The sequence below is a fragment of the Atta cephalotes genome (genome assembly GCF_000143395.1).
Source record: "Atta cephalotes unplaced genomic scaffold scaffold00048, whole genome shotgun sequence".
Lineage (NCBI taxonomy): Eukaryota > Metazoa > Arthropoda > Insecta > Hymenoptera > Formicidae > Atta > Atta cephalotes.
The window spans coordinates 660,685-675,959 of record NW_012130112.1 but is presented as its reverse complement, the minus strand read 5'-3'; the positions used below and the strand labels follow the sequence as shown (position 1 = coordinate 675,959).

Here is a 15,275-nt window from a genome sequence, read left to right as displayed (position 1 = left end):
TAAAAGATTTTTTTTACGTATACAGCAGAAATAAGTAAATTATTATCTCGAATATTACTATAATATTATATAATATTAAAAAATTTGTACATATCGCAAAAAAGAGACATAAATGGTCAAATTGCGAGCAAATTAAAGACTATTGTGAAATAAAAACTGGAATGAGAATAAATAATTGTTTTTATTTTGCAATGCGATCTTTAATTTGTTCGTAATTTGACTATTTATTTCTGTCTTTTACAATTTGCAATTAACGGACTTTGTCAATTTGTACATAAAAAATTTGCATACAAACTGTGAGATATAAGGTATAGAGCAGGATTAGTTGGACCAGTTTTTATTCAAAAACTATCATAAACCTTCACACATACACACGCATATTATTATATATATAATTTTCTAAAAAAAATTATACAAAAATGAAAGATTATATTCATTGTTTGTTGAAAAAATGAAAGACCATACTATTGATTTTGATTGTGCAGTTTCTTTGGCGTTTCAAAAATGAAATTTTTTACATATATTATTTTTATATGTAATATTAAACATTTTTTTTACAATTTGAAGTGGTAGCGTCGAGAGCAGCGTCGATGCTCGTCGATATCTCCTAAAATTCAATGTACATTCGCGATTTTAATCCTCTATGAATATTTCTGAATCACTCAGATATAGAGTTCACTTATTAATTAATTCGCTTCCCATGAATACCGTTCCGTTATATGGATTAAGTAAACACGAGTTCAGTATATTCTGTGTACTTGATTGTTGAATCGGCAAGAGAGATTGGAAGCCGCGACCGCGATGGCGCATAAACCGGCATGGTGGCGAATGGTTGGCGCGAGAGAGCGAAAAACCAGACGCCAGGGGGTTAACGATGCGCTGCGGCACGGCGGTGGCGGCGTCTGTTACCGTTGTTACTATCGACGAAATTACGATACCCAGCGGGTGAGTTGGCTGCGGCGAACTACCGGTCCCCGCGCGATAGTTTCGAGACGTAACGCGCTATTCCGTTTAACCCTACAAACGTATATGTTGTTTGTCGGAAGTCGAAAAATCGCGACGTGTCGCGCAGATATCGCAGTTTTCGTGCAAGAGATGCGGCATTACGTCGATTTCTATCGCGAGCGGAAATTGCGCGTATTGCCGACGAGAATGCGAGAGATCGTAGAACGACATTTAATCTCGCGCTCGTGAAAGACATATACATGTTGCGCCATATTCGTTTCCCGATTTTTACAACTATCCGAGAAGCTCGCGAATTATGAAACATTGGATTCTGTCATATTTCTATTGTAACTTCGCAATCGATATTTCCTTCTTATTCTCGGAAAAAGAAATTATCCTCAAGTTTTAGGATTATATACCACAGCGACATTATGATACTTATATGCGTTGATATCGTTTTAATATTCTTTACGCTATTATTGTAAGTTGTATAGTATTATACATATATTAAATAACTGGATAGGTGATATTGGAAAAGCAAGACCTCCGGTCATTGCGATTGGTTGTCTATGCCCGTCGTTTGGTTTTAATTGCCGGCCATAAAGGTAGTTCGAATAGTCAAAGTGCCGCAATCAAGTTAACGAGGCAACTTTTACGTTCATGAAGAGGTATATTATATATTCCGCCAACTACATTATATTATATTATATTATTCCGTCCGCGTATTCATGGTCGCGCGAGCATTATTTTCGCTCGAGGTTCACGCGTGCTCGTTCATAACTATGTGGTAACCTCGCCGTTACTAAGTATCTCGAGATACGCGACTATCTGGCTCGTCTTCGCCGTGTGTAAGGCGCACTAAGTTTGTCCGCACGTTCTCTCATCCGCGCGAATTCTTTGGCCAACTTTGAGACTGACTCCCCTCAGGAAAATTCGGATTCAACACCATCTGCGTGCTCGGAAACTTTTTGATACTCGACATTAAATATCTTTGTGAGCCTCGAATTAAAGTTCCATTCAAAGTTAAGTTTGCTTTCGAAATTAAAAAAGCGATGGACAAGTTATCGTTATACATCTCTTGAATTTAATCGGGAAAATTATTGTTTTCTCCATATATTACTTAGATGTTAAATATAAAAAATATTATTATTATTATTATTATTATTATTATTATTATTATTGAGATGCAGCGACAATAAAATAAACTTTATAAAAAGAAGGCCATTTTAAAATTGCATCACTAAAGATGAGATATCAGCGATAATGCTGTTTATGAATCTAAAATTAAATATATACTTAAATTGAAAGAAGGTAACAAGAAATAATATTTATTGAGATATATCAACAAACACTAAACTAAATTTATAATGATGTAATAAATAGAGAAATACTTTAAATAGGAAATAAAATAAAAAAATCTAACGTGTGAAATGATACAACATCAGAATAGCAATGAAGAAAATTATATACATAAATAGATATTATACGTGCATAATAATTTAAGTTGTAAATGAGAGTATGATATATGACATATGTAATTGATATTTATGTATATGTACACGCGTTGCGCGCACACGCACATACACACACACACATCCAATCCCAAGCGCATGCAAACAAATTTTACACATGCACATGTAAGAAAATAAATATTATGTAATATGAGAAATAATGAAATGAAAAATAGAGCGGATGTTAAACAAAGTAGCAGTGGAGAGGAGTGAATACAACTTGCGGGAGGCAAGGAATTAAAATATTGTATTTTGCTGTGAAAAAACGCAGCATGAAATTTATATATAGTACGATGATTAAAATTGAGGGCTAATTGATAAATTGAAAAAAATTAAAAGTTTACTAGTAAGATGTAAGGCGAAAAATTATGATAATGTTTCTAGAAGTACACACGTCCATGGTACATAAAAAAAACTTAAACAGTAAAACATAAGCAGTGAACGAATGGACCAATTACAATAGAAACCGTAGGGTCATAATCGATAGATAAATCGCTGAGGGCATTGCGATATATCGATTTGGAAAATTACTGAGTATTATTTAAGAGAATTGTGTATTACAATAAGCGTTAGTAGGGCGTTAATGGGCATTACCAGGGCATTAATGGGCATTATTAGGGCATTAATGTTAACATTATTTGTTGGACATTAGTTGAACATTAGTAGATGTACATTGGTGTACACAATTTTGGACAACGGTTCACTTCTTGATTATAATGTAAACAGTATAGCCAATCCAACATGTTGATTTTCTCTGCTTACGCCTTACTATTTAAGTTTTTTTTGTATGCTAAGGTCCTAAGAGTCTTCTAGTTTTATTAAAAATGGCATACGCTTGTATATGCACATACATGCACACTTACACGTACACTTATACAATTCTATAAATCGTTTTATATCATCCGTCTTTTCATTTTTTTCACGTGCTTATCATCTGATTGGTTTCATCATTTTTCACCAAACGATCAAAAATAGGACAAGATTGGGTCAGACTCTTTTAGGGAGACTAAACTGTGACAGTGTATCCTAGTTGTAGCTAAACATTAACGACACACACGAATATTATTTCAGAAGCGTAGATATATTCAATTAAGCGATTAAAATACCTGCATTACATAATGCTTTTTAACAATCTATAAAAGCTAATTTTATGTAGAGTCCCTCCACCACGATATGCTGCGAGAGCTCGTTATCAGTTGCACGCGATAGAAACAACGAATATATCTGTCGCTCCTCTTATTGCTGACGTTAATGCCATTTCTCGGAATTTCTCACTATAAATTGAGGTCTTAATAATACAAATGGAGAAAGATGAACATTCATTTCGATCATGCAGTCACATATACATACACCATTGGTATTCTTTTCCCCGTCGAAATTAGAGGCACAAAGATGGGATCACGGCACATAAATGTCCGACATTCATATGAGATGTTTCAAGATTGGCGCGCATCTGTTCACTGTGCACGCTGCGGGGGATCCCCTTTAAGTGCATAATTGATGTATACGAGATCAACTGGCACGGCGATACATGGTGATTCATGAAAGGCGATTCTTGTGCCCGCGGGCGTTAGAAAGGCTATCAATACTTTCGCATGCAAGAGCTCGGCATCCAAGAGCTAGTACAAATCCAGTAGGTGTTATCTGTAAGGCAATGTATTGAAACGCCAAAGAGATAGGCAGTCGAAAGTTTCGAAATATCTCATAGGCATCTCTCTACTGATAACAAAGGTAGAGTCATAGATTTCAGTAGAGGTATTTAAATTGTTATCACCATAGATAAATGTGAAGTTAATATCAGCTGATAGGAGAAGGATAACTTTCTCTTTACCTAGACTATTCAGATTTTCATCCCAGTATCATCCAGGTATTACTCTATTCTTGTTGTTTACCGAACAAGGATGACACCCAGGGAGCAACTGGATGGGAATCTAAATATGCCCCTAACTATGACCAAACAGTAGCATACCAAATATACAACATTATAAATTTAAATATTATAAATAACATTATAAGTAAAATATACAACATTATAAATTTTATTTTCCGTGTTTGTAATGAAGAACTGCACATTTATATAAAGCATTTCTCTATACGCAAAATTTAATTCTTAAAATAAAAAAGAATATTTTTTAGTTTTCGTACAATTTAAAAAATATAATTATAAAAGATATAATTATATAATATAATATAATATATAGATATAATAATATAATATAATATAACCGAGATGATGTTTATATTAGATTATAGATGAACGTCAATATTCACTCCATACACTGGTTTCGTAAAGCACCTATTGTGCACAATATTGTGCACATATTGCGTACAAAAGCATCATGCGCTTACGAATCCAGTGATTAGAGTTCTAGAAAACCAGAGATGCGAGTCAGTTGAATCAGTTAGATTAGAGGTGTACTGATTAGATGCATTCGGTACTACAATCGCTCACTGAGCGCTTAGTGAGCTCTTGCACCTGTTTATGTTATTGGAATATATGCCACTCAGATGCAAGAGCTCACTGAGCACTCAGTGAGCAGTTGTAATACTGAATGCATCCATTGACTGTCTAAATCACGTGAGCACGATATCATTTTTTCCTTATGATAGTCAATCAGGTCATACTCTTTAGTCTATTTATAGAACATAGCTATATTATATAAACTATATTCTTCTATGATGAATTTTTGGTTTTCTAGAGCTCAATATGTAACATGACATCCCAGCTTCAGCTTGATTCGTAACAGACTATCGCGGACTCTGAAATATTTAGGACTGGAGAAATCAAGTCAGAGAAAATCAAAGATGCGATTGAATCGGTTAGGTCAATTTGCTGCTATTATATTTTTCAGTATACTGATTGGCTGTCTAAATTACATGATCATAGTGCTATTTTGTGTTATAATAGCTAATCAAACTATTCTAAAGGGCGTTCTATAATGTATCACAAACACTTCGCAATGCTTCGACAATCAATCAGAAGCATCAACAATCACTGATCTGACGTTTTGATTGGGTGCATTCAGTACTACAATCGCTCACTGAGCGCTTAGTAAGCTTTTGTATTTGGTTGACATATTCTGTTAGAGCTAAAAATGTAGACCAAACAGGTATAAGAACTCACTGAGTGCTCAGTAAGCGGTTGTACTGAATGCACTTATTGATTGTCAGAAGCATTGCGATTGACGACGAGATGTTTGCGACACATTATAGAACGCATTTAAAGGTCATTCGCGAACATTTTATCCTTTTTAACATTTGAAAAACACCAAGGATAAAATGATACTCGCGAGCATTGCTAATGTCAAATAGAATGTACGCCAAGAAAAATCTCTGGTTTTTTTTTTTAGACCTCTAACTATAGCATGTAGCGATTTAAATACTTTTATAGAAATATGGAGATAAGGAGATAATGTGTGAGCGTTGAGAATAGGTATAATATCTAGCATATTTCGCGTTCACGTTTCTGAGCCGATCTTTAGAGGAATGCGCGTTTAACAGCGAATCCGAGATACAAGATCGCGCTATTGTCTCTCCTCCAAAGCGTGAGATTACAATGCCGAGGTACATCGTACGCGCTCGATCTCTCTAGGATGTGCACGCGTGATAGTTTCGTATAACGTCGTAGATATAACGTCGCGTCATTTCGCGTGTGGCCGGCATTAACGCAAACTCGCGGCTGACACTCAACCCCTGATGAACAATTATCTTACGAAGCTTAGGTCACACGCGCGCCAGCGACCGACCGAGCGAGCGAGCTGGCGAGCGAGAGATTCAGGCGATGGGAGAGAGACGCGCTCGCTCATGAACCGCGCCGGGAAATGGGTCGCTGTAATGGCCACGGTAAAGTCCTCGTGAAAGTTGCACGGTTGTTTATGGTCGCGCTACACGCACTAAGCCGAGTTGGGCGATGGACGCTGTAGCTGTGCGCTCCGCTTCACTCTCTGCTTCACTCAGTCCGCTCGACGCGTATAAACGCTCGACGAGTCACATGGCGCGCAACACGGATTTATTCCTCCGCTCTAACTCTGCTTGATTCCTGCCCTACTGCGATAGTCGGATATAAACGTAAAAGTGGTAAACGTCGCGTCGCGTCGCGGTAAAACATCAGAGTGTATATGCTCGCGCGTATACATACGTATGTATATCTACGCGCGCGTTAAATCGCGGTACGCGACAGCCGCTTGATTAAGGGAAATGTTCGAACGACGCAGCTATTACCGAGTTACTCGCTACGCTCCTGCCCCGAAAAGAGGAACATTACCGGGAACGGTGGTATTCACGAATCGGTTATGATAACGATACGATACCGCGCCATTGACGCCGCTTTTACCGCGACGACGCGACGTAGATGCGCTCGTAGCCCCCGTTATACTAGCGTTTACGAGCGATGCGATGGCGAAAACCTGGCATTGTGAAGTATAGGTATAGAGTATCGAGAGAGCGATAGAAGATGCAGCATTAGTGGCGCGCATTAAGATTGAAACGAGGTAAATAAAACTTTTGAAGAAAATTCAGTCCGGGTTTGAATTCTCTTCCGGGATGATACTTTTCACAACAAATTCTTTACAGTGGTTTAAGATGCTCATTAGCACCAATATTATTAATAGTTTGTTCATTTATCATACATTACATATTTTTATTTCAGTTCAGGACTGTGTTTTAAGATCGATAAAAATAAATGGCGCGCAGTTCGGAAATTGAAAACTGAAATTTATGTAAACGTATTATTATAGGCACCAAGATTCGCGTTGATCGAATAAATTTCCTTTCTTGCTTATTTGTGAAAATTTAACCTGTTTTCAATAGCGAGTACTTATCTCAAAAATAATTTGTAGACGTGTTTATACATTATACATATTTTATTATATCATATTACACATTATAATAATATCAATAAATGATATTATTATATCAACATTGACAAAATTAACTACGAAAATTAAAGGACGTGTCATGATTTTCACAGTCAAATTTAGCGACACAAACATAGCTTTATTTTTGCAACAACGATCTCGAATAGCATTAGAGTTATTTGTGAACGCCAAGTTCGTACACGGTGACGGGACAATTAGGGAGAAATATCGAGATGAAAGGAATTGTTCCGCGAGTTGTACCCAATTGTATCCATAGGATTGTATCAGTGAGGGCAATTAGTGCATTGTATTAATTTACGACAGATACGGCGCATGCTTTAATTAAAACAATTTCAGACGGTTCGTCCACGGCTATGACACGCAAACTCGAAAATTAACGAGAACGACTTGGTATCACCACTCGACTTGTAATTCAATTCTCGTAATTGTCCTTTCTTTCCATGAATTGCTTAAGATGGCCGACAACTACTTTCAAGTTGCCGTTAATTTGGGCTAAAAAACCGAACATAATAATTGATGAATTCTTCGGAAGAACGTCTCGAGTTTATGACAACGCGTGTGTGTCGAGAAATGTGAAAAATAAGTGTTTGAAAATTTGCGAATGAATGTTATTAAACACCAAGAATATAGGATTTTTTTCTCTTATTTATGTTATTCGCTTATTATTATGTGTCAAGAAACTAGAAAGTTATAGTTTTCTCTGTAAATTAAAGGATTTGTCAAAATAATATCTAATATGATCCTGCGACACGCAGGAAGGAAAATAAATGTCCTACACCTCAAGCTATTTTTTAGAAAAGAATTTCTGAATTGTTGCAAACAGTTTAAATAAATAGATACGCATTGTCTTTTATGTAATCACGTCTCCACCATTCTCTTTGACTCGACAATCAAGACATTTGTATCGAGTCGAGTTACAAAGCACTAACACGATGAGAGCATGATAATAACGGGTCTTCGTTAAAGACGCAGAACCTTGTCACGATGATTTAGTTTTACGCGCGGCGACGCTTTATAACACCGGCGGAAAAATATTTCCAGTATTTAAATCCACCGTTTCGCGGCTTATACATATGCATCGTTTTACGAAATTGCAAAGGCAACGGCGGCAGCACCGCGGGGGAGGGCGGTGCTAGAAATTTCGAATTTAAACGAGCCTATTTGGATTCCGACAACCCCGCCATCCATTTTTGCCCAGAATGTCCGGCGCGGCTGGTATCCGACAATCGGCAACCGGTAATCAAAATAATCGCCGGCGGAGCTCGTTCGACCCGCGGCGGAATAATCCCGGAAACATTTCTGCGTCGTGTGCGTTACACGTGACGTAATGCGGCCCACGACATTTCTCAGCAAATCGTGCGAAACTTCCGTTTAATGTTTCGAAATAAAATTAGTGATTTACATTGCGTGTGATTTACATTTTACCGCAGCTGTGTTCCATTGCTACGAAAATATTTCAACGTGATTTCTACGAAGATGATTCGCAGCGTAAAGTATTTATTCGTAAATCATTGCAGAGTTTATACGATTCTGTTGGGGAATCTATAAAAAGACGCAGTTATGTGCGAAGATAAAAATAATACAAATACCTGTAGACAAATATAATTGATAGAACATGAATGTACGTGCAATGTATCTACATTTCTCAAGTTTTTGTTTATGGACAATTATTTTTATTTTAATAATTATGCGCCTCACAGTAAAACATATTGTACTTGTGTTAAAATTGATCTTTATTAAAATTTTTTGTCGAATTTTTAATAACTTAAATGTTAATTTAATATAATGTCATTATGTTATTTGAACATTTTGTGTTAAATGGATTTTATCATTTCTTAATTTTAAAATAACACAATTTATTAATTATTAAATTAATTAAAAATTTAAATTTTGAATAAATAAAAAATGAATGAATAAAATGTGTCAATTTAACATATTATAAATGTTAAATTAACATACATTCATCTTTTATACATTTAGCTTAGAATTTATATTTTTTTAAACTACATTTTCCAACACAATTTATTTCCAAATTTAAGTTATTAAATTTATATCAAATTAAATTATTTGTTTGTAATTTACATCGAAGTGTTAATTTAAATAAAAAATTAAAATGAACCATTCGATACACGCAAAATGTATTAAATTTAATACAATTTTCCAACCGTGTCGTAGTTATATTTAGCAAGTTTTTCCGACAATTGTAAAATTCTGTGGATCAATTACCATCGACTTCTTCTAGGATGTGCGCGCGTATAATGCACCGTGTGAGGAGCTGCTAAATTAACCGAAGGGTCGGCCGATCGAATGAGAGCCGTTCAATTAGGACGTAGTTGCTGTTGTAGCTTAATGAAAGATGCAGTTTACTCGGGCATAACGATCTCGCGAAACTGGGTTACCGATCTGCAGAAACCGTCGAATAGATTAAACCGCCAGCAGTTCGCACCATCGTGTGCTGCGTTTCAACGCTGGGCAAGGTGATTCAGGTCCGCGGCTGCAATATTGAACTAACAATAAGTCTTCAAACGAAGCTGAATTAGGTATCCGATCAAGTCGTTGACTCTCTCTCTCTCTCTCTCTCTCTCTCTCTCTCTCTCTCTCTCTCTCTTTGTCTAGTGTTTACCCTAGAACTAAAATAAATGCTTAGTCAATCAATCAATCTCTCTCTCTTCCTTATTCGGAAATAGGTATGACAAAATTTCCATATAACTATGCACGTTTCATCCAATCGTACTCTGTTATAAAATAATAAACGTTGCGAAATTTTTTAAAAGCATATTTTACGACTTGCACGCGTACCCGGAGAATAATAACGGCGACGAGGGAGCGATTTTTATCACCTGGCACCGGTTGATACCCTCCAGTGCAAGGGAAGGGAATTCCGTTAGCGAATTAACAATATACACTGCGGCACCTGGAACAATCTCGCGTAAATTAACCGATTTTTAATTATTGCTGTTGCCGATTAAATCGCGACTCGTGCAACATCTTAGTCATCTGGAGTACAATCGTGCGGAAGCACGATTTTTGATCCGATCGCCGCGTCGACCGGTTTTATAATACTTTATACATATACATATATATATATATATATATATATACACACACATGTATATATGGTACAAACGCGCCGAAATTAAGCGACGGCGTGCGCGGAATTCCGATCGCTTCATCGAGATTCGACGCAAATATGCTATTAAAACAAATGGGATCGACCCGCGCCCCATTGGGCCATGCTAGCGACGGAAGAATACGCTTAATTACGAGCCTTAGAATTCAATTACGGGCCACGTAGCCGCTTGTAAATTTCCGGCCGGTTACCGGAACCTCGTGTTACCCCGGTGCTGCGATAATGCGGATACAATCGTAATTGCGTAATTACACCCCTTGCGGCGTAAATTTCGTCGTGGCGCGCTTGGAAAATTTGCCGCCACGTCGGAACCATACGGCGACATTCGTCACGAAACATTGTCAACTAATACATTACTTTTTGCACTTGTAAACGCTAAGAAGCCGTTCTCGGCGCATATTACTTGCTAATGGCCTATTTTTCATATTAAATTATTGCGTTAGCAACATACATATAATAAAATTGTGTGAGGGTAAGAATAATAATAATAATAATAATAATAATAATAATAAAATAATAAAATAATAATAACTTTATTATTGAATGCATTACAACTCTTAATAAGTTGAAAACATTGAGATTAAATGGAAAAATTTGAATGCACCGCAAGTGACGAGCAATAATAATACAGCTACTGCAAAGCCTAAACAGAAAAATTAAAATTATAGATAAGAAGAACTATAAATAACAAAAGAACGAAAAATTTAAGATAAGAATAATGAAATAAAATATATACAGAGAAGAGCAGCTGAGAACGAAAGAAAAAGAAATAATGAAGAAAAACGGATGATGGATAGTAATGAATTATAGTATTTAACAGAAGTATATGAAAAGACGCCACGGAATTTTATAATTAACTAATTATATCTAGAATATATTTTAAAAACGTTTTGTATTTCTGTTCCGGTGTTTGTTAAAATTCTTGTGTTGAATTTTTAACATACTTCAGTATTAATTTAACAACACAATGTGATTATATTATTTGAATATTTTATATTAAATTAATATTTAACGTTTCTTAGTATTAAAATAACACAATTTATGAGTAAGTGAACAAATAATAACAAAAATTTCAAAAAATAAATTTTAAGATAAATAAATAAAAGATATATGTTAACATATTATAAACATTAATCTTGAAGAAATATGTTTCCAGATTGTATAAAAGTGTAATATTTTTAATGTTAATTTTTACATAATATTTATCATTTACAATATGTTCATTTTGTGTGAAATTTGATAGAAATTTTTCAACTGTATAAAATTTATTTTAATATCAATAAAATTGACATATATAGTCTCTGTGCTTTTCAATACACTTTGTTCGTTGCTGCTACAATTTTCGTTATATCCTCGAAATAAAATATTATTTACAAGTCTTTCAACCGTGCATGCTCTACATTTCATACTTTGGTCACTGAACATTGGCGAATCTTTCAGGACATCTTTGAGTGGACCAAACAGCAATTTGAGAGAGAGAGAGGGAGTGATTACCATCTGTTTGATTCATTCAAAAATTTTCCCAGAGATTGTCGATTCGCCACTGACCAAAATATGAAAAACCATGTGTGGCTGATCAAAATATGAAAATGTAGTGAATGCATGACTGAGAAATAGAGGGAGAGGGAGACCCATCAAAAACATTTTATTCAGAAAACATAACGAAGCTTGTGCATGGATAACGAGCTTGTTAATAGATCAAATTGAAAAGCAAGGAAACTATAATATGTTGGAAAATAATTTAAACGTAAATCTCTATTGTAGTGCTTCAATAAATTATATAAATATTTATATTCTGAACTTAATTATCGACTCATTCTCGTACAATATTTTTATATTTTCCACTAATACAGCAACATTTTTTCCTCGTAGTAATATATAATAATAATATATAATAATATATATAATAATATATAATAATGTATACTATAATTATTTTATTTGTTAATTGCAAAATTTAAAATCTCAAAATTGTGATGTATATATTATGAAGCACAGAGAATATTTTTATCTACTACATCACGGAAAAATACGATTAATTCTGAGACGTGGGATTTAATTATAGATCATATGTAAACGTCGTGTGAATTCATGTGAATCTGTCATAATATGGAAACAATCGCATAATCACGTCTAATGATATAAATTCCGATTCAGTCCGACAATGTCCACCCGAGGTACGTAGAAAATTTATGGAAACAATACGATAATACGTATAATTCGTCACGAAATACATTGTCGACGATAAATTGATCCAAAGAACGACCGGTCTAAATCGTTTGCGAAATTGTCTTTAATTTAAATGAATCCTTTACCTGACTTGTGTCGAATCTCTATCACCGGGAAAATTCAGAATATCTTATATAATGATACGGAGGAAATTATTTCTTTCCAGAAACTAATTGCGGCTTTCAACGATAACAGATCTGTTTAATCACTGTTTTCTTCTTTTAATTCCCGAAAATCCCTGACTCAGAGGATACGTCTTGTTTAGATAATAATCCTATCGCAATCCCGCTAGTCCCAGCAAAAATTCACGCCAGAAAAAAGGCGAACGATGCGTCAGCAGCAATAGCAGCAGCAGCATGATAAAAAAGAGCGTCCGTCTTCACCCACGTCATGCGTCACGCATGCCTCATTATACTTCTAGATAGACTTTTTTTCTCCAGCGTGGGGGATGCCCCGTTAAACCCTTCGTTCGCCGACCGCAACCACTTTCAAGGACAATATAATAAGCGCGCGTGTTTGCGCGTCACCCGCCTTTGGGGGCTCTCATGTTACCCGTAAATTGACTCGTTTTCAATTAACGACGATTTTAAGCGATTAAAGCGTGCCACGCCACGCCTCCTCTCCGATGCGATGATGACGAGTACCATCTGCCGTGTATGCGTTTCGAGCAGCGCACGCAGCCCGCGTTTGTGACGTCGGAAAAAGTAGAGTGTGGTGCATAAGTAGAGTGAGTCCCTGAGTGAGGGAGTGAATGAGTGAGTGTATCGACACCATCGCATCGGCGTCACCCCGCGGGAATTGGAGGGCTCGCGTTTGAAACTGTTTCTGATAAAAAACTTATAGGGAAACGAGAATTTGAGTTACAGTTTGTAGATAGAGCTATGAGGATCGATTTGAGGATTGTTATTTTCTGAATGGCATTCTTATGATTAGGATGATTTTTAAAACGTCATGAGAAAAGGTGATCGAATAACAATATATTTATTATTATTATCGTGAAAAATATAAAGCGACGAATAACGAATATTTTTTCATCTTGTTTATCAAGATGCAATATCTATCAAATGTTAAAGGATAAAGATTTTGTCGACGCCTATGATCACTTTGGTCTCGCGTGAGTGCGTGCGCGTTGGCTTTGTCTATCTTCCGCTTTTTTTCTCTCACGCACGAAGCGGGACAAGCGCATTGGCAGGGGCGAATATAAAAACGCTTGGCGTGCTGTCATCGAAAAGTCGAATATCCAAAACTTCGACGAAGTAATACATTACTTTTGGAGGTGTTAGGACTTCGAAGCTGTTGACATGATGAATAAATATCCTCTTTCGATATTTTTTTCTCAATATTCCTTACACCTCTAAAGTAGATGATAGTTTTGTCAGTTTCGTAAAAGAATAGGAAGAACAAGTAAGAAGTGCGCAAGGTATCATTAGCATCTTCCATTTTTTTCTTTCTTTATTTCTTTTTCTTCATAATTTCTTCTCCATAATTTCTTCAAAATTGTATTAAATGTTATTTAATTTACAGAACAAAATATAATAGATATCTACATATCTATAGTGGATAATCACATATTTATATGATGTCCATATTTATTATGGATAACTAATAGATATCGAATAACTGTATGTGACCACCAAAGTGACTTTTCTACTTTGAGCACTAGAGGAACGAAATGACAAATCTATAAATAAGGTCTCCTATAGAATAAATAAGGCCGTATTCATAGTCGGTTTCTTGACCATCTTAAGATATCATAAATCAATTATACAGAACTATATTAGCATCTTAAGACATTACTTAAGACAATCTTAAAACAAGAACTAACTATGAGTTTTCATACCGGCTTAAAAGAAGTAAAAGCAACATAAAATATCTTAACTCCGAAAAAGTCTGAGATATTGTACATACATATATATGTATATCTTTTTGTATTTTATTCATAGGTGCGTGTACGTGCGTGTGTGTGCGTGTGTGTGTGTGTGTGTGTGTGTGTGCGCGCGCGCGCGCAATGGATATGTATGTATGTAAATATCTATTGAGAGAATATATTGGTTTAGATATCCTATGGATATTAATGAGATCTCGAATTACGGACATTTGGATATGTAGAGTATATCTAATGACTTTATTAGATATTCATGAATATCCTTAATAGCTGTTGAGAATATCGAATGGATATCTCTTGTAACAGATATATTAAGAGAGCAGCGCTCTTCCCTTGCGTGTCAGTTGGACGACGTCCGTATGTCGCGACATGGTGGTCTGCTCTTCCTCCGTTATCGCCGCGTAGATCCCATGGCGAAGCACCGCATGCTTACCGCGCTCGTTGCCGCGTGTGCGAGAAAGCCTACGAATTACTTCCGTGTTTATAAAATAAACGAAAGAAGCGTGGCGGTTGGAACAAGGGCGCCTTCTTGCTCTTTCCCATTCTCTCGCTAGTCTACTTTTACATGCGAGGGAACACACCGAGTATGCAATCAGGAAAAGGAGAGAGAGAGAGAGAGAGAGAGAGAGAGAGACGACGTGGTGCTATTTACTAAATTGTTTTTCCTCGTGGAGACGCCGACTGTTGTTTTACCGTAA

General features: G+C 35.9%; 1 protein-coding gene across 1 annotated transcript in view; it reads left to right on the top strand.

The window, feature by feature from the left end:
* Positions 1–801: 801 nt before the first annotated feature.
* Positions 802–15,275, top strand: part of LOC105622778 — a 159,351-nt gene continuing 144,877 nt past the window's right edge. Inside the window, exon 1 of the mRNA XM_012204190.1 lies at positions 802–945. Coding sequence (XP_012059580.1) covers positions 802–945 — 144 coding nt within the window. The remainder of the gene's footprint in view (positions 946–15,275) is intronic.